The 23,691-nt window shown below is 42.5% G+C and overlaps 1 protein-coding gene across 3 annotated transcripts in view; it reads right to left on the reverse strand.

Moving 5' to 3' along the window:
- Positions 1-8,342: 8,342 nt before the first annotated feature.
- Positions 8,343-23,691, reverse strand: part of IMPA1 (inositol monophosphatase 1) — a 36,793-nt gene continuing 21,444 nt past the window's right edge. For all 3 annotated transcript variants that reach the window (XM_075826050.1, XM_075826051.1, XM_075826049.1), the window contains exons 6-9: positions 17,622-17,730; positions 12,499-12,607; positions 9,527-9,678; positions 8,343-8,986 (exon numbers count right to left, since the gene is read on the reverse strand). In XM_075826050.1, the coding sequence (XP_075682165.1) occupies positions 8,868-8,986; positions 9,527-9,678; positions 12,499-12,607; positions 17,622-17,730 (489 nt within the window). In that variant the 3' untranslated portion in view covers positions 8,343-8,867. The remainder of the gene's footprint in view (positions 8,987-9,526; positions 9,679-12,498; positions 12,608-17,621; positions 17,731-23,691) is intronic.

The following is a 23,691-nucleotide window of genomic DNA, read 5'->3' on the forward strand; positions in this document are numbered from 1 at the left end:
ATCAGCTGTCTAGGACAGCGGTCAGAACGGACTTGTCACTCTGTGTTTACACAGAGTGACAGTTTGAAAATCTGACGAAAATGAACGTCCTGGTGCGGGAACTAGCACCCGACCATGACGTTCATTTTCGTCACTAGTCGTGAAGGGGTTAAGCGTTCTGCTTCTTCCAAATAGGGCACATCTATTAAAACTGTTGTAGACAGATTTTAGGCCTCATTCAGATGGCTGTAATGTGGATGCATTTCAAGTAAACTGAACTTCGATCACCATACGGTTCAACGGTTAACTAAGTTTGGTCGACTTGAACCACGAGGGGGGGGGGGGCGCATCCGGGTCTTGCTGCCATAATATGAATGCTAAAATACACACTCTGTAAGAGGAGTATTAACCCCTTAATGACCGGGCCTGAAAAGACCTTAATGACTAGCTCAAGTTTTCTGTTTTTGCCTCTCTGCGTTTCAGCAGCCATAACTTTTTTATTTTTTCATTGACGTGGCTGTATGAGGCTTTGTTTTATGCGAGAGAAATAGTATTTTTTTTTTCCCACAGTTTTGGGGTAAAAAAAATTTTTTTACGGCGTGAATATAGGAAAAAGCGATTCTCGGAATAGCTTTTTTTTGTTTATTTTTTTATCCCTTTCACGCTAAATAACCCATTAGATTAATTCTTCAGGTTATTACGGTCATGTAGATACCTAATATGCGTGGGTTTTTTGTTTTTATTTAGTGTAGGGGCAATAAAATGTATTTTATGCAAAATAAAGACTTTTTGGGACTTTTTTTTATTTATTTGTTTTGTTACTTTTTTTTTTTTTAAATCCCATCAAGGGATAACTTTATTTGTAACTTTTCTTTATTACTTGTAATGTATTAGCATACTCCTGTACACTAATACATTACACACGGTCACTATGACACAGGCTGCTGATCAGGCAGCACAGCAGGCAAATGGAACAGACAGCCCTGGAGTCCTTTGTGGGTCACCAGGGCTGACCGCAGAGGGATTCCCCGGTGTTTGATCGCATCACCGGAATCCCAGTGATGCAATCAAATAGGGGAATTCCCTTTGATCATGCCGCGGTCACGGACCGCGGTAATCAAAGGGTTAAACAGCTGGGGTCCAAATGTTTTCCGACCCCAGCTGTGTTCAGGAGGCTGCTCTAAGATCAGAAGCTGTTCGTTACAGCTCCTGCTTAGAGGATGATACGAGCGCTCATCAGCCTCTCCTACACTGATGCCAAAAGACGTCTCTGTAGACTAAGCACCCGCACCGCCTGACGTCAAAAGACAGTGGGCTGCTGGGAAGGAGTTAAGATCTTGCCCCCATTCTTTTGCATGTCTATGTGAATTGGCATGGTAAAAAAATGTTCTCCAGGTCAGACCAAAGTTTTTCTAAAGGGCATTGCTTTCATTAAATTCACACTACATTTTATGAACTTGCTTCTCACAAATTTATAATTTTGCAAACGGCTTTTATCTGCAAAAATGGCAAACTTGTTAGAAATGTTTGTTGGGATTCATATTCTATAGGGACCGCCGAACATATCACAACAGCAATGGTTGACTAAAGCAAGGTGTACATTTTTCCATATAATTGTCAGAGTAATAAATCTAATACCTGTTAGATTTATATATTGTATTAATATTAATACAAAATGACTGCATTATATTGTTTGAGATATGTACTAGATATGTTTTTAATCTTATCTTAAATTAATGTATTGCCTATCATCTAAGATAGGGTAAAGATGACATCATCTGGCATTCCAAACTGATGACTACCAGGATTCATGTATATTAGGAAGAAAGCCATTACCTTATATGGAAGTATTTTTGGGTGTATGCCTATATGTACTTGGCATCATCTGATTGGTTAATGTGTGTTAAGTGAAGGCATGAACCTATAAATAAAGGCTCCGTCCACAGCCATTTTAGATTTCTGTACATAAAACCATTGTATGTGCAATCTCTCCCGCTCAGTCAATTTTGTAAAAATGAATGAATCCTGGACAAATTCTGTTATGGAGAAAAGGAACTCAAGAGTGATGGAGTTTAATCTCACATAATGAAAGCCACAAAACTGTAAATGTATAGTATTCACTGGCACAAACTTTAAGGAGAAGCCCCACCTTTATACAAGTTCAGCCGATTTCCCCTTTTGTGCAAAAATACACAAACTTTGTAATGTATTTGTTTTACTGTTTTTGCTGCATTCCTACCGAAATTTTGCCTAATGCAGCTCACTGTAATGAACATGTAGTGTAATGCTGGCCATACACATTAGATGCATGTCTGCCAAACCCGCCGACCATCTGATGTGTATGGTGGAGTCCTGACTCTCCCACGCCAGATGTCAAGGGAGAGAAAGGGTGGGCATGTTGAATTTAAAACATGCCCAATCCTTTTGTTTGGAGATAAGCTGCCGTCAGAGGAATCTGGCAGCAGCTTTCCTCCTGAGAACTCACGCACGCTCGGCTGAAGAGTCTTTAGGGTATGTTCACATGGCCTATTTTATGGCTGAACGCCTTCAAACATCTGCCCATTGATTTCAATGGGAAAAACGGCTTTCCGTTCCCACAGGGAGTTTTTTTTATGCGCCATTTTTAAAAACGGCACGTAAAAAAAACGCCCCGTAAAAAAGTGCATGTCACTTCTTGAGCTGTTTTTGGAGAAGTTTTTCATTGTCTCAATAGAAAAACAGCTCCAAAAACAGCCATAAAAAACCACATAAAAAAAACACCTGATGCATAAAGAACGGCTGAAAATCAGGGGATGTTTTCCCTTGAAAACAGCTCCGTATTTTACAGCCGTTTCTAGTCTAGCATGTGAACATAGCCTCAGGATTAACTGTCAGCCGAACGATCGCTCGGTTGACAGCTATCTAAAGTGTATGGAAATGTTTACCCTCTTAGCACCACAGCTTTAGTACTAATATGTTTCTGCACAGTTATACTATGCCAGTTGTAAAGACTTCCTTCTTATAGGGTTAACATATTAGGGGATGACATCTCTTACAAACTGAAAAAGACAGTATGAGGGCACTGTCACAGGTTACATGCTATGCAGAAAACAGGAGTAATAAAGAATACAGAAATACATTATTGGTGATCAGGCGCTTAACAGGAAAACACACGGCTAATAGCAGAACAGTTCCTCATTAACAGGTTCCCGACCGCTGGCCGTAAATATACGGCCAGCGGTCAGGGTCTCTAAAGTCCGGCGTATAGTGTATATATACGGCCGCACTTCAGAGACTGTGCACGCGCGATCGCGTGCACACAGCTCTATGCCCTGGCTGTTGCTAACAGCCATGGGCACTGGGCAGAATGTCAGGGGTCAATCTTTTGGCCCCTGAACATGTGATCGCTGTGACAACCAATCACAGCGATCACATGCATTTCTGCATAGAAAACAGTGTGCACGCGATCGCGTGCACACAGCCCTGTGCCCTCGCTGTTACCAACAGCTCTGGGCACTGGGCAGAGTATCAGGGACCAATCTGATGGTCCCTGAACATGTGGTCGCTGTGACAACCAATCACAGCGATCACATGCATTTCTGCTTATAAAACAGTGTGCACGCGATCGCGTGCACACAGCCCTGTGCCCGCGATCGCGTGCACACAGCCCTGTGCCCTCGCTGTTACCAACAGCTCTGGGCACTGGGCAGAGTATCAGGGACCAATCTGATGGTCCCTGAACATGTGGTCGCTGTGACAACCAATCACAGCGATCACATGCATTTCTGCTTATAAAACAGTGTGCACGCGATCGCGTGCACACAGCCCTGTGCCCGCGATCGCGTGCACACAGCCCTGTGCCCTCGCTGTTACCAACAGCTCTGGGCACTGGGCAGAGTATCAGGGACCAATCTGATGGTCCCTGAACATGTGGTCGCTGTGAAAATCACAGCGACCACATTTGTTTTATTTTGAGTTTTCTGGCAGTAAATCTCCTGCCTCTTTTCTTCTCCTCAAATATTGTTTCAGTTTGAGGAGAAAAAGAGACTCGGGAGAATTGCTGCCAGAAGATTACAGTGAAAAAAAAACAAACAGTTACACTATAAAACATTCTCTGTATAGATAGATTTCTATCTATCTATACAATCTATCTATCCATCTATCTTTTTTTCTATCTATCTACCTTTCTATCTTTTATTCTATTAGAATAGGCAGGTAGGGAGTATATAATTATATATATATCCACATATATATATATAATATATATAGCAATAGCGGTTTATTTTTTTGTTAGCGGTAGTGTAGATATATATAGCAGTTAGGCCCCATGCACACGACAGCAAAAAACCTCCGTTTTTGCGGACCGCAACTGCGGTCCGCAAAAACTGAGCCATTCACTTTCATTGAACGCTGACACCTTTCAGTAGCACTACGGAAGGGTGTCAGTGCCGTGGAAATGTTCCGGGAATTATGGAACATGTCCGTTCTTTCGCATTTTGCGGGCCGTGCTCCCATACTTTGTATGGGAGCACGGCCCGAAAATGCGGCTGTCAGTCAGCGGCCGGCCGTGCCCGCGATCGCGGACAGCAATTGCGGGCACGGTCGTGTGCATGGGGCCTTAGTTTGTGTGTTTTATAAAAAAAATAAAAAAATAAAATTTGTTTAGTTAGTGTTAGTTACGTTATGGCGAGGAAGTTGTTTAGCGCCGAGGAGGCATATGCCATGCTGTGGTCTGAGTCGGAGACCGCATCAGAGATGGCGTCCGAGATGGAACCTGTTTTAGGTAGTGACGATGACAGCGTCACTTCAGGTTCATCTTCAGGGGACGTTGTCCCTGATGCAGTCGAAACTGCAGAACATGAAAGCGCAGGGCCAAGTAGCGCTGTAGCACGGGACAGCCTGGTCCCTCCAGTCCAGGCTCTTGTATGGGCACCTGCCCCATCTTTTGGGCCTAGAATCCACGGATTTACGACCACTCCTGGCATAACCGTGGACAATACAAATTTTGTCCAAATGGATTACTTCCATTTATTTATAACGGACGACATCCTAAATCAGATTGTCCACGAAACAAATTTATATGCCACGCAATATATAAGGCAGAAACCTTCATCCACCCATGCCAGAGATTGGACGCCCACCAATTTGCAGGAATTAAAAAAAAAATTTGGGGCTCACCCTAAATATGGGTATTGTCAAAAAGCCCTCCATTAGGTCTTACTGGTCAACAAGACCCGCCCAAGCCACCCCAGTATATTCTGCAGTAATGCCCAGGTCTCGTTATGAGACAATAATGAGGTTCCTCCACTTCAATGACAACGCACAGGCCCCCCCAAGTACCGATGCAAACCGGGATGGGTTGTTCAAAATAAGACCGCTAATAAATTCCCTGAATAATTTATTTCTGCAACTCTACACCCCTGAGCAGAATGTAAGTGTGGACGAGCAGATATTTTGGAAGTGTTATAGAAACTCTGTTGAGTTTTGTAAAACCAGCTTTGAAAAAAAGCGATATGTGAAATAATCTTCTTCTATCGTCCGCCCTCCTACATCTCTATGTGATAAATAAGGCCACATATTTGGTATCCCCATGCACGGGAGAAGTGGCAGAATGTGAACGGAGATTAATTTTGACCGTGGTCTATACCGTGTGTGAAAAATGCTGGTATAAACTGACGCATTTGCTAAAAAATTGCTAATTTTATTTTGTTCCATCTTATTCAAGAAACTTTCAGAAGAAAACTGGACTGTCTAAAAATATGATAAACCCCTTGAAGAAAACCTTGTGGGGTCTGCTTGTGTGAATGAAGTCATTTATGGGGTGTTTCCAATGTTTCAGCAGCATTAGGCCCCCCAGAAAACAGTATGCGGCTATAAAATCAAGTGCAGAATTCCTGGACCGAAAAGGCCAAAAAGCCTCTTTTTATGCCAAGCCCTGGCACATGCCCATGAATAAAGCACACATATTTGGTATCCCCATGCACGGGAGAAGAGGAAGAATGTGAAATGCGATGAATTTTGTCCGTGGTCCATTTTGTGTGTGAAAAAGCTAGCCTAAACTGACGCATTTGCTAAAAAAGTGCTGATTTTATTTTGTTCCATCTTATTCAAGAAACTTTCAGAAGAAAACTGGACTTGCTAAAAATATGATAAACCCCTTGAAGGAAACCTTGTGGGGTCTACTTGTGTGAATGAAGTCATTTATGGGGTGTTTCTAATGTTTCAGCAGCATTAGGCCCCCCAGAAAACAGTATGCGGCTATAAAATCAAATGCAAAATTCCTGGACCGAAAAGGCCAAAAAGCCTCCTTTTATGCCAAGCCCTGGCACATGCCCGCACAGTGAATAAGGCACACATATTTGGTATCCCCATGCACGGGAGAAGTGGAAGAATGTGAAAGGAGATGAATTTTGGCCGTGGTTCACACCGTGTGTGAAAAATGCTAGCATAAACCGACGCAATTGTTAAATTCTTGCATTTTTTTCCAATTTTGCCCACTTTAGAGAAAAAAAAAATAATTATATATACTGACAAATGCCACTAAAACAAAGCCCTATCTGTCCTTTAAAAAGAGTGTAAAATTCAAAGATGAACTTCATTCACCTGCTGAGTTATAGTCATCTAAAGAAGCGCATAGCAAAATTGTGAAATTTGCTCTGGTCATTTAGCTGTAAAACAGCCTAGTCCTTAACCGGTTAAACACATCGGTTTTTAGGGGTTAATACTACACACAGCAGCACTGAGCCAATTTGCAGCTATCATTCATCACATAGGAGGGCTGAGGACATACCACCTAAGCTGATATTTAAATAAATGTAAAAAGTATTGGGAGAGCTAAGGACACAATTCTCCACAAACAAGTAAGACCTTGTTCACATCTGCATTCGGCTTCCAGTTATTGGAGCAGAATAGAAAAACTGGATGCGCCGGTTCCTTTTGTATGACGGACACCACTGGCGGTCGATGGAACCTATGGACTAAGGGCCTATTCACATCAGTGTTGGCTTTCCGTTCCGGGGTTCCGTCTGAGGTTTCCGTTAGGTGAACCCCACAACGGAAAGTCAAGCTGAAACCACAGCTTCCGTTTCAGTCACCATTGATATCAATGGTTACGGAAACATTGCTAATGGTTTCCGTTCATCACCATTCCGGAAAATTTCCGTTTTAACGACTAAATCAAAAGTGGAGTTGACTGCGCTATTGATTCCGTCGGAGAAATGGAAACCTGCCGGAATTGTGATGAACGGAAACCATTAGCAATATTTCTGTCACCATTGATACCAATAGTGACGGAAACGGAAGCTGTGGTTTCAGTTTGACTTTCGAACGGTGATGTGAACAGGCCCTTTAATAGATTTCTGTTGGTGTGTCTGTGGATTTAATGGAAAAAATAGCACAGGATGCTGCACTATGGCTTCCAGTATTCTCGGCCGGATCTGCAACGGAGGCTCCTAGCAGATGTGAACGAAGACTTACATACAGACCTGCTTTATAATTTTACAAAAGAACCGAAATCACAGCTGTTCACTGGCTAGTGTTTGTTTTTACAACCATGTGCCCGCAGCATCTCTTTTAGTGCCAGTCAGTAAAGAAATAAACATTAAAGGTGTCTTTCCAGGGACACAATTTTTGACCCAATATTCCATGTAACTATTTAATAAAGTTCCTAATATAGAGTCTGTATTAAATCTGAACACTTTCCTTCCTATTCTCGGACCTCTGCCCTGCCGGAAGTTCTGCTTTTCATTGGTGTCTTTTTCTCTCGACACCGGCTCGTGCACGGGAGTTAGTATACACGCAGCCCTGTGTCGATACCTCACTGACCTAAGTAACGACACAGGGCTGTTCGTTACTAATAATCCCCCCTCTATGTGTCTATTGGCCCTCTCCACTAGTTCTCCCTTCCCCTTTAATTTATCCCACCCACCTGCTTTATCTGAGGTGCGGTCACAGAATCCTGTGACCACACCTCAAATATCTAATGTGATCCACATTATCCCTAAATATATGTACCCCATTATAACTAGATATAAAATGGTGCAGCTATTGAAGTACAAGCAAAGAATGAATGGAGCGGTCATTGAGGCTGTGTTTTTTATGTGGTATAAGTGGCATAAGTATTTTATGTGGATATCCATTCCATAGGAGTAATAACCATTATTACACAAAGAAACAGGATTTAATATTGGATGAAGTTGTATGCACTAGCAGATACAAAGAGATTTACACATATGTATGTATGTGTATACATATACACACACACACACACACACACACACACACACACACACATATATATATTTTAGTATGAGGTAATGACTTTGGTTTTTCAGACTAACCATTTTTTCTTGCTATTAATATACATGTTTCACAACTTCCAGAAATAAAAATAAATGAATCTGTTTTTATTTCAGCTTAGCAAACACACTGAAATTGGTCAGTAGAGTGATATACAGTACATTTGACCAACAGGTTATACACTCAGGTATGATTACATATGAGGGAGCAGCAAATCTACAGTACTATGAACAGAAGAATCCACATTTTGGACAGGAAACCTTTCAAGCCACCACTAATGATCCAAGACATTGATAAGGACCCTCTGAGTACGACTTTTTTTTTTTTTAAAAAGGGTCATACTTCGGAAAGGCTAAAAACACACCTGCATGGACCCGTTGCCTACACATCACTAATACCAAAAGGTCCCATTTCTTTAGGAACAGCACATAAATAAATATTACAGATGACACGATGTGAAACAGATACTGGACACAGGCAAAAATGATCCATTTCTTGTGAAGCTTTATACATAGAACTGGAAGTATTCCTCAAGTTAAAATGGCTTTTTTCGGAAAATCAAGTGCAAAGTCAAGTAATACAAGTGCATTTAAAACCATCACATTTGTCTACTATTTCTTGCCATCATCTCGCACCAATGGTATGAGCTGAAGTTCTTTGGAGATTCGTTCTCCAATTTCCCTATTGCTCGCTGCAATCACTCTGCAGGACATCAGGTCAAATGGTCCTCCTGAAAGATATTAAAAATAAAGTTTCTGTAAAAGCCATCAAATGTTTTTAATTAAATTACCTTGTATCATCAGAAAACAGACGGTTACATTGAAATAAGTGAAGGGAGACTATTGTGGATATGAAGAACCCAGACACCATGAAGAACAAATAGACATTCATTTAGTTGTAAAAATATTTTTTGGGTACTGCAGCATCAAATAAAGGAATTTTCACATAGCAGTGAAAAAAAGTTATAGAAACGGGGCAGCTCTGCAGTTTCCGTACTCCCGACCACCTCGTCTGATAGTGGCCGGGGAGCAGCAGGAGCTGCACAAGGTAAGACAGGTCAGAGGGCCACGTTCTAGGGATAGGTGCAGGTCCCAGAGGTGGGATCCGCATCTATCCGACATTTATGGTATATCCTGTATATATGTGGAAAATGTCCAAGATGGGAAATCCCCTTTAACTTTGTAACACAAGATAGTTGTGAATGTTTAATAAGGGTTGTCTAATAACCCCCTTACTCTTTGCTTAACTTGGACTTTAGACACATACAAACCTTTAGCATCCAGGACAACCCCTCCAGCCTCTGTAACAATGACTGAGGCAGCTGCCATATCCCAGCAATGGATTCCCATCTCGTAATAGGCATCAGCCCCTCCAGTAGCCACCAAACACATATTGACAGCAGCTGTGCCCATTGCCCGGATCCTAGAGGATAAAAGCATATATGTCAAATATTACTGGAGCTTAAAGTGTAACTAAAGCTTTCATAAAACCTTTGACATGTCATAGTGACATGTTAGATTTTGATCAGTGGGGGTCTGAGAGCTGAGACCCCCACCAATCACTAAAACTAAGTGGCAGCAGGGCTCAGGTGGGCGCTAGACCCCTTCGTGCTCTGTTCAGAATTGCTTGGCTTTCCTCTGAAAGCTAAATGAGCGGTATATGGGCTCAATAGAAGATCTAGGAGTTTGTCCACCGCTTGCTCGGCTTTCCAAGGAAAGCCAAGCGGAACCAATCAGAAACTAAGGGGCATAGTGCTCTCCTGATCGCTTCTGCCGCTTTATTTTATCACCCCCCCCCCCACCTTTCCAACGCGGATTGCTTTCTCCCCATGATGTACATACGGAGAAAGCTACCAATGAAAATTACTGCTCATTAAGCAAAAATCAAGCCCTCACAAAAGGTCCCTTGACGGATAATAAAAATGTTTGTTGTTCCTTTTTTAATAAAACAAATATTGCTAGTTATCGCTGTAACCATATTGACCGACATGTAACATGTCAGTTTTACCACATGGTACATCTCAAACCCGCTAAAATGCAAAAAAATAATCATTATAATAATAAAAAACGCCCAAGATGGCTATATTGAAGCAAAACATAATAATAATTTAAAAAAAAGGAGTTACGGCTCTTGGAAGACGAGAGGAAAATAAGGAAATGCAAACTGGCTGTGGCGTGAAGGGGTTAAAGCGGATCGGTCACATTTATGTTGCCTTAACGGAGAGCAGTATAAATATGTGACAGACACGCTTTTTTCAGCGTACTATCACTGAGTTTAGTAACATTTTATAGTTTGTGTATTTTGATTTTATCCTTATGGCATGCAGCCAGCGATGCACCTGAATGAGTCCACGTATATTCATATATTTACGCTGCTTCCCCCCCGCCCGTCAGCCGCTGATTGACACTTTTCTCCCTATTACTCTGCATAGGAGAGAAAAGTGTCAATCAGCGTGAATATATGAATATACGTTGACTTATTCGGCTGCACGCCGTATAAAATCCAGAAACTACAGAACATTACTAACTCCATGATAGCATGCGGAAATCAACGTCTGTCACATATTTATGCTGCCCTCATACAGGGCAGCACAAATGTCACAGATCGGCTTTAAAAGGGGTTCTCAGGGTTTCTATAAATAAAGCTTGTTGAAAATAGCAAATTAAGTGCCCACAGCTTATAATATATCATCTCTGTTTATTCAGTCACTAATAGAAATTTTCATGAATATTGCTGAATTTACTGTGCCGCTTGCAAACGGTAAAGGTCAATGCACTTGATGCGTATTACGTGTGGTTTTGCCGCTCATATTTTCGTGCGGCAAAACCGCAGCGTAATACAGTACCAGCATAGACAATGACATTCCAGGAAATCTCATGTACGCGCTGCAGTATTTTTCCGCATGTAAATTGATCCGCGGTGCGTATTTTCGGAACCGCAGCATGTCAATCTATCTCGCAATTCCGCTTGCGAATTCCATCTCCCTAGTTCTGGAGAAATACACAGCAAAAACCGCAGCATGAAAACACCGCGATCTAAGCAGGTGCGTTAATTTCCCTGCAAATTTCTTGTAATTTGATGCAGTTTTTGCTGCGTATTTTCCGCAACAAAATACGCAATGTGTGCATGTACCCTAATAATGAATTATGCTTACACAGAATTCTACTTACATAAACATGATGAGCGTCTAAGAACAGCATTTAAAGAGGCTCTGTCACCAGATTATCAAATCCCTATCTCCTATTGAATGTGATCGGCGCTGCAATGTAGATAACAGCAAAGTTTTTTGTTTTTTTAAAAACGATCATTTTTGCCCAAGTTATGAGCAATTTTATATTTATGCAAATTAGCTTTTCAATGGACCACTGGGCGTGTTTTCTCGTTTTACCAACTGGGCGTGTATTGTGTTTTTACCAACTGGGCGTTGTGAATAGAAGTGTATGATGCTGACAAATCAGCATCATACACTTCTCATCGTTCCCACCCAGCTTCTTTCACTGCAGACACACAGCGTGACGTCACCCACAGGTCCTTCAACCTTGGCGTCGGACAGAGAAGATACATGGGCTCCAGCCGTCCGAGAAGGTAATATGCTCGTCTCTAGGGAGTTTGCTATGCTTACCTGCACATGGTGATGCTGCTGCAGATTCAACTGTACTCTCTGACGCCTGGAGCTGATGTCTCTTCTCTCTTCCGACGCCCAGTTGGTAAAAACACAATACACGCCCAGTTGGTAAAACGAGAAAACACGCCCAGTGGTCCATTGAAAAGCTCATTTGCATAAATATAAAATTGCTCATAACTTGGGCAAAAATGATCGTTTTAAAAAAATAAAAAAACTTTGCTGTTATCTACATTGCAGCGCCCATCACATTCAATAGGAGATAGGGATTTGATAATCTGGTGACAGAGCCTCTTTAATATACCTGCTTTTTAATTCCATGCTGATGATGCCATGGACCCCCGCCGTCTGTTTACCTAGGCAACACAATGACTGTTTGTGCCCATGGACTTGTGACCATGCAGCAGACGCATGCTGCAACTATGACATTGGTGTATCATGTATACATGTACGACATACCATCACACTGCCGTAGTAAACAAGACACGGCAAGGGACCATTCTGGTTGCATAAAAAAAACAAAAAAAACCTCTTTGAAACATTACCAAGCAAGCCCAACCACAAAAAGTATAACCAATTTTCCAGAAAAGTCTTGATATGAATACTAAAGTGATACTTACCCATGGATTGGAATACACAGCAGCCTATCCATATTAGACAGAATAATTTTAATAACCTCAGGGTTACGATTTGATCCCAGCTCTGTAATAATCATGGACTTTGTAATGTCTGGAAAGTATGAAACACAATTAAAGGGGTTTTCTGGTCTTTAAAGAAAAATAAATTAATTATATGCAGATGGTGTAACTGCAGTAAGATCAATCATTTACTAATGTGCTGTCTGTAGCTGTAATGCCTCTGCAAGTCAGTGGTACATGCAGTCACGTGACCAGGCTCCTGGTCTGAACATAAACTGAACACGTGGTTATCTCCTCCTACACTCCCTGTAGTATGAGACGTCATATATCACATCCCGCCTCTCTCCACTGCTCCCAGCTCTACCCGCCAAGCTGCATATAGGCAAGGTCCATGAGAGGGGAGAGGAATCATGGGAACTGTAGTCCTTATTTATACACACACATAATGGGCAACTGTGCAAGAAAACAAGTCTTCTGAAAAAAAAATACATCTGAATCATTGTATTGGGGTGTATATATATATATATATAACAAACAAACATGCCCACCAATACAAAAATTCAGATGGGTTGTTTTTTTTTCAGAAGACTTGTTTTCTTGCACAGTTTCCCATTATTCCTTGCACATCGTTTGAAAGGGTTTACACAATATACTACATTGGAACTTGTTACAGATGCCCTATATAATATCTTCGGCCTCAAGAAAAAAAAAACAAAAAAAAAAAACCCAATGAATTATATACAGGACAATGTTTTGTTAAAAACCAAGGGGAAAATATACATTTAATAGGTTAAACCAAGTCTTAAATAAACACACAGGGAGTGCTACATCACATATATATTCAAATACAAGGATTGTGCGAACACAATCCAAAGGATGTCCTCCCACTAACTGTGTGATTGGTTATGTATACTCACACTATAAAACAAATAATGTCTTTATTGGTATACACTAAAAGAGTTTGCATTAACCCTACTAAGGACAAACAATTATGAATTAAAAATTAAATCCATGGACTGCCTTTACCAGTTATAAATATTATATTATCAATTACTATTAACCCCTTCCCCCTGCTGGCATTCTGGGCCCTAATGTCCAAGCCATTTTTTAGATTTTTCCATTGTCACATTCGAAGAGCTGTAACTTTTTTATTTTTGCGTCGGCATAGCTGTATAAGGTCTTGTTTTTTGCGGGACGACTTGCAGTTTTTATTGGTAGCATTTGAGAGTAGATGCGACTTTTTGATCACTTTCTATCACATTTTTTTTAAGTCAGGATTAACAGAAAACAGCAATTTTTCCATTGTTTTTTATTTTATTTTTTACGGCGTTCACCGTGCGGGTTAAATAACGTAACAGCTTTATAGTCGGGGTCGTTACGGATGCGGCGATACCAAATATGTGTAACTTTTTTGCTTTATTGTAGTTTTTTTTAATAGTAAAGCATTTTGTAAGGGGAAAAGCTGGGTTTTTCATTTTTTTTTTTCACTTTTTTTTTTATTAACTTTATTAAACTTTTTTACTAGTCCCACTAGGGGACTTCACTATCCTCCGATCGCTATTATAATACACTGCAATACTTTTGTATTGCAGTGTATTACTGCCTGTCCGTTTAAAACGGACAGGCATCTGCTAGGTCATGCCTGCGGCATGATCTAGCAGGCATTCGCTGCAGGCAGACCTGGGGGTCTTTATTAGACCCCCGGCTGCCATAGAAGACACAGACACTCGCCGATTTTATCACCGGGTGTCAGTGAGATGAGAGGGAGCTCCCTCCCTCTCTCCAAAACCATTCAGATGCGGTGCTCGCTATTGTGCACCGCATCTGAGGGGTTAAACAGGTGAGATCGATACTAATATCGATCTCACCCGGCAGAGCAGGGACGCCCCCAGCCCTCAGCTGCCTCTGACAGCTGAGAGCAGGGAGATTTCACGGCTCCCTGCTCTGTTTACTTTATTCTACAGCAGCGACGTAGTTTGGCGGAGCTCTAGAATAAAGTCCACTAATGACCGCCGTAAAAAGACGTATCGGCGGTCATTAAGGGGTTAATGGGCAAATATGTAGAGGGAAAATAAATATTCAATATATTCCCTTATAGAAAGGGGGACTAATATTCCAGCAAACACAAATTCACCCTTTAAAGTGTATGGGACAACGTAACAGACGATTCAATATATATTTGAATTAATTTGCAAACTCATGTATTGAAGATGTCGAGATCTCCTGCATTCATTGGAAGCGTTCTTCCTAACATTACAGTTCAAAACTAAAAGGGATGACAAATTTATATTAAATGCATTGAAGGCACTCCTCCTAACCTGCATCTTATTATCAGCTCAAACTGAGAAAAAAATGGAGGCATTCCTCTTATTAAAAAGTTGCTGTACACACTGGTCTCGTCCCTCTATTGCCACCAGACTACTCCTTTGACAGTTATAAGCCTAGTCATACCTGGATTGTATATTAAAATAACAAACAAGTCCCTAAATCAGCCTCCTTGTTTGTTGATCTGAACAAAACACATGCTCTATATACTTCAGCTTTTTTTTTTTTTGCCTCGAGCGCCGCCATTCCTGTCACTAGCCTTGTTGCAAGATGGTCACGGCTTCTAGTCTTCCTCCTAAAAATGTGTGTGTGTGTGTGTGTGTGTGTGTGTGTGTGTGTGTGTGTGTGTGTGTGTGTGTGTGTGTGTGTGTGTGTGTGTGTGTGTGTGTGTGTGTGTGTGTGTGTGTTTTTTACGTTTTGCAGCATTTGCAGAATAAAATTAGGTTTCTATAAAATAATTTATTTTCTGTGTCACCATATTCTGAGCCGTAACTTTTTTTTTTATTTTTCGTCAAAAAAGCTGTGGGAGGTCTTGTTTTTTGCGGGACGGGTTGTCGTTTTTATTGGTACCATTTTGGGGTAAATGCGACTTTTTGATCACTTTTTATTCTAAAAAATAGCGATGCTGACACAGTTTTCCGTTTATTTTGTTTGCGGGGTTCACCGTGCGGAAAAATGAACATTATAGTTTCATAGTTTGGGTCGTTACGAACACGGTGATACCAAATATGTTTTTCCCCTATAATAAATGACTTATTATAGGAAAACAAAACCTTTTATTTTTACACTTTTCTAAAACATTTTTATTAACTTTTTTTTTTACTTTTTACACTTTCTTTTTTTTACCTGAAGCTTTGATCGCTGCTAGAATACATTACACTACCTAGGTAGTGTAACGTATTCCAACTGTCAGTGTGACGTCACAGTCAATCTGACAGTTGGTCTACGAGGATCAGCAAAGGCTGATCCTCATAGGCTTCCATACATGGCAGACCCGGAGGCCGTTGCCTGGCCTCCGGATGCCATTACAAGCATCAGCAGCCCCCACAATTGCATGGGGGCTGCTGATGTGGTACAAACCCTGTACATGCGGAGATCGCAATCGAGCCCCGCATGTAACGGGCTAATTGCCGAAATCAGCGGCGATGGCCCGCTGATCAGCAACACTGGAGTGTCAGCTGTCGGGGACAGCTGTTCCCGATGCACACCTTGTCGCCGACAGTGTGCATCGGGAACGACACAGTGACTTCCTGTCACTCTGACAGGAAGCCTACCAGGACCAGCCGAAGGTTGGTCCTGATGGGCTTCCGTCCATGGCAGACCCAGAAGCCATTGTTTGGCTTCCGTTTGCCATACTAACTATCGGCAGACGCCGCGATTTCGAACCGGGGTCTGCCAATATGATCGAAACCCCTAAAATTCGGCAATTGCAACCGATAGCCGAATTTAAGGGGTTAATTAGCCGAAATCAGCGGCAAAGGACCGCTGGCCGGCAAGAGGGGAATGTCAGCTGTCGGCGACAGCTGACCTCCCGGTGCACACTGTTGCCGACAGTGTGCACCAGGAAAAACTCGTAACTGTACGTCCTCATGCGGGAAGTAACCTCCCGCAACGATGGACAGTTACTTCCTGGTGCGGATAGGGGTTAATACACTTTACGATTCAATTCCTCACCATTTTCAAGATTTTTGTTTTGCTATGAGTGAATGAGAACAGCATTATACGATTGTACCGAGGCAATACTGTGTCCTAAACACCCTGTCTCCAGACAAATGCATTGCAGCAAACTATCAGAAAGAATTGTGCAGCTGATGTATTTATCGAACAGAGCATTGCTATATACAATTCTAACTACTACTCAGCTGAAAGCAAGAATAGGAAAGTAGTTTGTTGCCTCTGAATATTTAACAAGAGTGTTCTCATTGATATTTGATATAACTGAAACACAAAGTATATTAGAAGGCTGTAGAACATTTCATTTGTATAGTAATTCAATGTTACTAGCTTTTCAACAAACTTTGCATAAATCAATAGCACAAGAGAATATACAAAAGTTTGTAACATATCTTTTTAGAGAAACATGCCTCTTTCTCCACATAATCAGGCTCCTTTCCGCCCCCCTCCTAACTGTTCAGTCACTCTGCAAGAAATGCTTTTTTCTTGAGGACACAGACCAACAGCTCATTAAAGGATCAGGCCACACCTGCCTATGGAAGTCTATGGAGAGGGGAGGAGGAAAGAAAGGAAAAAATAAAATAAAAAAGGAGACTGCAGCAGCTTCCTAGTAAGTGTTATATCTCACTTCACTGCTGGATTCACAGCTATACAGCTCATTACTGCTGTGTAATCTTCAGGTTGTTGCTGCTTCTATATATGTGATGGATCTGAAAGAGAACATGCTGCTCCCCCATCTCTGTGTGTGCAGATTATAGAAGACATGATAGCTGTTAGGCACCGCCCACTAGCTCAGAGACAACTGAGGATTAGAGAAACTTGCTGCACCGTGGGAAAGTGCTTAAAAACCCCCAAAACAAAACAGACGCAGAATGGAATTAAATGGTCATATTCCTCACGAATACACATGTGACAGCTTATTCTGAAGATTCACCTGAAAAGTTAGGCAAATTTTAAGCTCCATTTACATAAAACCCATTTAATGCAACATACCTCAAAGGAACATTTTCATTTTGTGGACCACAGAATATGAAATTGTTAAAAATGTAGCCTCATATTCTGTTTCACATTCGAGTGGAGTCCGCACATTGTAAAGTAGTACTTACCTTTCTGCCCTGAGACTTGCAATGTCTGACCATTACAATGTGCCCCCTTTCCCCTTCTGCCAGTGTACATCTTATCTTCTACACAGCTGTATACAACACCAAATTCAACCTAGGGGGGAGAAAAATAAAAATAATATTTTTATTTTTTTTTACAAATCATGTCCCTTTTTGTTCAGGTTTTTTTTAGGAACAAGTCAGATAGCTAATTATGTAGCAAATGAACAAAAACACACAGATTTATACTGTCTATATATGTCTCAATTGTCTGAAGTGGGAATAACCATTAAATCAATAAAATTCTCTGTGCCTGGAGTAACCATTAGGTTAAGTTTTCTGAAGATTTCTTACGCAGCCTCCTGTTAAAGTAATCATAAGTAAGTCTTCAGTAAGGGGCCTCTAGTAGTGGCTACAGGCAACAAGAATGTGATCATTTATCTCACTGTTAGGCCTCATTTACACGAATGTGATATACGTCCGTGCGACTCGAGTGCTTTTCACGCGGGTCGCACGGACCTATACAAGTCTATGGAGGCATGCAGACAGTCCGTGAGTTTTGCTCAGCGTGAGTGCGCTGAAAAAAACTCCCGACATGTTCTAAAATTCTGCGTTTTTCGCGCATCACGCACCCATTGAAGTCAATGGGTGCGTGAAAACCACGAAGGTCGAACGGAAGCACTTCCGTGCGAACTGCGTGATTCGCGCAAGAGCTGTCAAACTGAATGTAAAGAGAAAAGCACCACGTGCTTTTCTGTTTACAAACATCCGAACGGAGTGTCTTAGAGATGAGCGAACCGAACTTCACCGGGTTCGGCCGAACTCGTTTTGAACGAACCCGGCAGGAGACAGTCACTGTCCAGGGTGCTGAACGAGTTAAACTGGTTCAGCACCCTGGACAGTGACTTCCGATCCCAATATACGTGAACGTGTAAAAAAAAAAAAAAAAATTCTGACTTACCGATAACTCCCGGCTTCTTCCTCCAGTCTGACCTCCCGGGATGACAATTCAGTCCAAGTGACAGCTGCAGCCAATCACAAGCCAAGCACAGTCTGCAGCGGTCACATGGACTGCCGCGTCATCCAGGGAGGTGGGGCCAGATGTCAAGAGAGGCGTGTCACCAAGGACGTGTCACCAAGGACGTGTCACCAAGGCAACGGCCGGGAAGTTCTCGGTAAGTACGAACCTCTTTTCTTTTAAACAGGTTACTCGATATGGTCATCGGAATTCACTGTCGAGGGTGCTGAAAGAGTACAGTGACTGACGTCGACTAGCCTCATCTCTATGATGGCGGCTGCGCGAAAATCACGCAGCCGCGCATCATACACTGATGACACACGGAGCTGTCAAGTGCCTTTTGCGCACGCAAAACGCTGCGTTTTTTTGCGTGCGCAAAACGCACACGCTCGTGTAAATCAGGCCTTAAAGTCACCCTCTGGTTCTCATTAAACAGAAGATTGGCAATGTATAGTTAACCCCTTGATGATGCAGCCACTTTTTTTTTTTTCTTCCTCCCCACTTCCAAGAGTTATAGCTTTTTTATTTTTAAGTCTACATAGTAGGGCTGGGCGATTTTCGATTGGAATCTCGATTTTCTTATTTTTTTCTGTTTATTTAACACGAATACCAAGAGAGAATTGAATACATTTTCTTTATAGAAATAACTTAACATACATTGCTATAATTATTGTATGTAACTTCACAACTTTTAACCTCTGCAAATACTTTATTTTATCATAAATACAATTGGAAAAATGTCTAATTGATTCTGTGTTCCCCGGCAGGTAACAGGTTAACAGAATCTATAATCAATGAGGCACTGTGTGCACTAACATCCCTCTGTACCCGTCACCACCTCAGTCAGTCTCAGACATTGCCGGATTCACGTGACCGTGATTGGACAGTGAAAAACAGTCCATCTGTCAGCTGGATCTCCCAGCCCGATCACAGTACATGTGAACGGGACTCCCGGCATCATAGACATTTAAGCTACAACCACACGACAGTGAAAAAAAAAAAACGGCCATTAAAAACTGATCAATTGTCGTTTTTTTTTTGTCCATTTTGCATCAGTGTCTACAAATTCTCATCCATTTCCAGGCCGTCTTTCATGGCCGTAAAAAAAGAAATAAAAAAACAAGAGATGGATTTCATCTGTCAGGGTATAGTGCCCCAGTGCCCACATATAGTAACATAGTGGCAGTGCCCACATATAGTGACATAGTGCCCACATATAGTGCCACAGGGCCCCCATATAGTGGTGACAGTGCCCACATGTGGTGACAGTGCCCACATAGTTCCACCCCCCCAACATAGTGCCACAGTGCCCACGTAGACAGTGCCACAACCCCTTGCAGTAAGAACCCCCACGTAGATCGTACCTCATCTTGTAGATCGCAGCACCATCCACCCTCCCCTGTAGAAAGCACCCCCACATGTAGATCGCAGCACCACCCGCCCCCCCTTGTAGAGCGCACCCCACTCCCTTGTAAATTGCAGCACCATCCCCCTCCCTTGTAGATCGTACCGCTGTAACTGCCACTAGGAGTGGGGGAAGGGCTTTATTCTAGAAATAAATTGTTCAGTTGGGACAATATGAATATAGGTCAGTAGTCATAGAAATATATAAAAGGTCAGTAACGTTGATTTGCCACCAAAATGTGACTGATGCTGTAGGGGCTGACAGGCAATCAAGAGGATGTGTTCTTTAGAAGACTTTCTTACATTTCTTTTAACCACAAATGAAGGCCTCATGCACACGACCGTTGCCATGTGCACCGCCGTGATTTTCGGGTCGGCCGGCTGCGGAGTGTCACCCGCGAGCCACCCGTCGATCGTGGGCCGTGCATACGGCCGCGTGCATTATTTTCTATGAGCCTGAACCGCAAAACACGGCCGTAATAAGACATGTCCGTTCTTTTTGCGGTCCAGGCTCCTGGGCCATTCGCGGACCGTGGAAACTACGGTCGTGTGAATGGGCCCATTGAAATGAATGGGGCCGCAATTCACCCGCAAAAATACATTTGTGTGCATGGGGCCTTAAAAGGTTTTATATCTAAAATGTTACATCCAAAAAGTTTACAACTCGGAAATTTTCCACTGAAGTAATTATTTTTACACATTAGAGTCACAGCTTTATATAAAACTGTAAAATAATTTACCATTCAGTGAATAACTGCTTTTCTTTCCTAAAAGTAGGGCTTTGTGGGCAAAATGCATTTTTAGCCAATTGCTGGCCGTTATAAAACCAAGTTTATATTTGTGACTAGGGATGTCACAATACCAGAATTTGGACTTCCATACCGATACTTCGTTTAGTATTGAGATTGCAATACCAAAATGATACTTTGCCAACAGTAATAAAAAGAAAAGGTTCTTCCGTTTTCTGATATGAGGCGCGAGGTTGATGAATTTTGAATGTGCCTCACATTAATAGTAATTAATCCCATCATGTTTCTCAGTCATAATGGGTTAGTGTGTAAGGTACATTATGGGGTTAATTACTATTAATGTGAGGCACATGGAGGTTAAATTCATCATCTCACCTCGTGCCTCACAATAAGTGATAGAAAGCAGTTTTTATTTTATTTTTTTACAGCGTACACATCATAAATGATGCAAAAAAATTGTTGTGAAGGTTATTACGGCCGCGCCAATACCCGATATGTGTATATTTTATGTGTTGAGACTTATTTTAAATGTTTAGTGTAAAAAATGTGTAGGTGTATTTTTTTTAATTTAACATTACTTTGTTTTTACTTTATTTTTAAACTTTAACGTACTGGCATATATCAGATATATGCCAGTACATTAGCCTGTGGACAGATAGCACACAGGCAGTTGTTAGGACATACCTAAGTATGCCCTAACAACATTAGATATGGTAAGACAGCCCTGGGCTCCTTCAATGGACCCTGGGCTGTCTGCCCTTCTTTGGTATGTCCCTCAATTGCGTCACAGGGATTCCTGTGATGCGATCCAAGGGGCATCCCCCTTCTCACTTCCTCTGAATGCTGCAGTCAGCTTTGATCGCAGCATTCAGGAGAATAGCGGCAGAGATGGGAGGTTTCTCTGATCTCCGCCGTTATAGAGCGGGGCTGCGTAATACAGCCATTGCCCCGCTCCTGACATGAAGTGCGTGCGCGGTCAGCATGAGGTGATGCGGTCGGTGCTGCACTAATAAGCGGCGGCACAGGCACGGAGGACAGAACATGGGGATGTTTTGCACTGCGCCAGCTATGTTCTGTCTTCAGTGCCGGCGCTCATTAGTGCAGCGCCGGCCGCATCACATCACATGTCAGGACTCAGGAGCGGGGCAATGGCTGTATTACACAGCCGCAGGCCCGCTCTCATACATTCATGTGTTACTATACTTACCTGTGAGGCCACACAGCTCAGAAATCGAACCGTTTGAGGATGCACAGTATTGAAATAGTATCGAAATTGCGATGCATCGTGCATCCCTATTTGTGAGTAAATGGACTTTAGTCATTTCATTGCCCAGTTACCCACAAAAGTGTCTTCCTGAGGAACCAATCTAAATACTATTTGGTCATGTTCTTTCAAACATTCATTAACCCCTTACCGCACCAGTACGTCCTGTAATGCAGTGCTTTAAGGCACTGCGACGTACCGATGCATCCTGGCTAAAAACGGTCAAAGGACAGGGTGACAGAACTGTGCCATCAACTGTTTAGGACAGTTGATCGGCACAGTAAGATGGCAGGGGACCAATCACAGTGGTCTGACCAATCACAGCTCCTTTGGAACGTGTATGTGACGGGGCTGGCTCAGAAGCTGAGCCAGCGCCATCACTGCCGGGTATCGGCTGTCCGACACCCCGCTGTAACGGCCAGGACCGGAGCTAGGCTCCGGCCGATTAACCCCTTAGTTGCAGCGATCGCTGCATCTAGGTGGCTTCTAGACTGTCGCACCCATGATGGTTGCCATGGGCGCAGGTGTCAGCTGCTTGTCACAGCTGACATAATGCTCTAACGGCCAGGACCAGAGCTAGGCTCCGCGGTGGGTGCTGATGGTTGCTATGGCAACCGTAACCTAACAATGGCTTCCTAGTACGGAGGCCTATTAGGCCACGCAGAGAGGCAAAGCTTAAAGAGGCTCTGTCACCAGATTTTGCAACCCCTATCTGCTATTGCAGGAGATAGGCGCTGCAATGTAGATTACAGTAACGTTTTTATTTTTAAAAAACGAGCATTTTTGGCCAAGTTATGACCATTTTTGTAGTTATGCAAATGAGGCTTGCAAAAGTCCAAGTGGGTGTGTTTAAAAGTAAAAGTCCAAGTGGGCGTGTATTATGTGCGTACATCGGGGCGTTTTTAATACTTTTACTAGCTGGGCGTTCTGATGAGAAGTATCATCCACTTCTCTTCACAACGCCCAGCTTCTGGCAGTGCAGACACAGCGTGTTCTCGAGAGATCACGCTGTGACGTCACTCACAGGTCCTGCATCGTGTCAGACGAGCGAGGACACCGGCACCAGAGGCTTCAGTTGATTCTGCAGCAGCATCGGCGTTAGCAGGTAAGTCGATGTAGCTACTTACCTGCAAACGCTGATGCTGCTGCAGAATCAACTGTAGCCTCTGGTGCCGGTGTCCTCGCTCGTCTGACACGATGCAGGACCTGTGAGTGACGTCACAGCGTGATCTCTCGAGAACACGCTGTGTCTGCACTGCCAGAAGCTGGGCGTTCTGAAGAGAAATGGATGATACTTCTCATCAGAGCGCCCAGCTAGTAAAAGTATTAAAAACGCCCTGATGTACGCACCTAATACAAGCCCACTTGGACTTTTACTTTTAAACACACCCACTTGGACTTTTGCAAGCCTCATTTGCATAACTACAAAAATGGTCATAACTTGGCCAAAAATGCTCGTTTTTTAAAAATAAAAACGTTACTGTAATCTACATTGCAGCGCCTATCTCCTGCAATAGCAGATAGGGGTTGCAAAATCTGGTGACAGAGCCTCTTTAATAGACTTGCTGTCAGTGAATAGCAGACAGCTCTAATACACCGCACTATGTAGGTAGGGCAGTGTATTAGAATATCGATCAGGGC

The sequence above is a fragment of the Rhinoderma darwinii genome, chromosome 5 (genome assembly GCF_050947455.1).
Source record: "Rhinoderma darwinii isolate aRhiDar2 chromosome 5, aRhiDar2.hap1, whole genome shotgun sequence".
Taxonomy (NCBI): Eukaryota; Metazoa; Chordata; class Amphibia; order Anura; family Rhinodermatidae; genus Rhinoderma; species Rhinoderma darwinii.